At 37.7% G+C, this 1606-nt stretch overlaps 1 protein-coding gene across 1 annotated transcript in view; it reads left to right on the forward strand.

Annotated features, from left to right (window-relative positions):
* The window catches only part of AMBP (alpha-1-microglobulin/bikunin precursor), an 11335-nt gene extending 10780 nt beyond the window's left edge, over positions 1-555 (forward strand). Inside the window, exon 10 of the mRNA XM_018556743.1 lies at positions 548-555. Coding sequence (XP_018412245.1) covers positions 548-555 — 8 coding nt within the window. The remainder of the gene's footprint in view (positions 1-547) is intronic.
* The last annotated feature ends 1051 nt before the right edge of the window (positions 556-1606 follow it).

The following is a 1606-nucleotide window of genomic DNA, read 5'->3' on the forward strand; positions in this document are numbered from 1 at the left end:
TATATATATATATATTATATTCTTTACCTACCAGCTATATACAATTGTGCTAATTTAATGACAGACTTTATATTATAGTCATCAGCACAATTGCATATTATGTATACAATTAATATATGTGATTTTACAGTCCTGAGGAAGGGGGTACTTCCAAACCCTGCAACATGATTTTCACAATTACATTTAGAGTACATAAATAGTGTACAAATACACAAATAAAATTTCCAGAGCCATACAATTACTGATAACAGCAAACATTTCTGTCCTTTCAGATGAAGAAGAATTTATGTAAAGAATAATCAATACCTGGAAGGTGCCTCTTTTTTTTTCTTCCTCTACATCCCATCAATTCCTTTTCTGCAGTGCAATCTATCCACACAGGGATATCTGCAAAATGAATGAGATTTCTACAAGGCATGTTTACCATTCAGTAAAATAGTGACAGACAAGCAAGAAGCCAGAGGCCGACACAGCTTACCAGACTCCATCTATACCTAAAGTATCACCTATGATCATAATTTAATCATTTTTGTGTTAACATTCCCAGGAATCTAACAATCCTTATAAAACAACTCCTCTCGTATACTACTAAAAATGTAATGCAATTTTTTCCTGGAAATACTTTCACCATCTAATTTTTGAATACTCTACCTGCCTACTAAAGTCGCAATACATGTTGATAGTTATTCCTAATGGTGTATTGGCAGTCACTGTATACTTCTCTGTACTGTGCTGTAATGACTGTATTAAAATATAAACTAGTTTAGACTGCCTTGATGGTTAATAATAGAGGACCTGTAATGTAAAAGAAACAGTATGATATATATACGTTTCCAAAAACACAGTATACGAAATAAAGTAATGTTATACTGAGTGTGCATTATTATTGCCATTAGTGTCTTCTGTATTCACATTTTTCATCATGTAGACAGGTATTGACACCTAAACATTGTGCATCTGACAACCACTCTAAAACCTGGGCACATTTCCAGCCTGCAGGATAGACAGCTGTTTGACTCTATATTGGCAAATGTAGTTTAGTGTATTACCTCTTCCCCTGGTATTTCATACACAGCGGTGTAGGCAGAGAATTTAGCAGCTGACATACATCGTGAAAGATGTAAATGAAAATAATTATGCAATACATTTTTTAAGGCCCTAACCATGACTCAGGTTATTGTTAGCTGTGTGCCCTAAAGTATCTTGCCAATAATTCTGGATAGGGATGCACTGATACAATTTTTTCCAGACCGATGCTTTTCCTCAAGTACTCGCCAATACCAATTACCGATACCTTTTTTTTTCTAGTGTCATATGACAGTTTTTCTGAAAGAAAAATACAGACTAATGATTTTAGGACAGTGGTGGAGCGCCAGCGCTCAGTAGTAGATGCAACCTCTGCGACCTCTTAGGTGGGCTGTGCAGGGTCTCAGATGGGATTTGCAGGCTCTGAAGTGGGCTGTGCAGGCTCTGAGGTTGGCTGTGCAGAATCTTAGGTGGGCTGTGCAGAATCTTAGGTGGGCTGTGCAGGGTCTCATGTGAGCTATGCAGACTCTTAGGAGGGCTGTGCGTGGTCTCGGATGGGCTGTGCAGGCTCTTATTTGGG

Source organism: Nanorana parkeri, unplaced genomic scaffold (genome assembly GCF_000935625.1).
Source record: "Nanorana parkeri isolate BGI_ZX_2015 unplaced genomic scaffold, ASM93562v1 scaffold251, whole genome shotgun sequence".
Taxonomy (NCBI): domain Eukaryota; kingdom Metazoa; phylum Chordata; class Amphibia; order Anura; family Dicroglossidae; genus Nanorana; species Nanorana parkeri.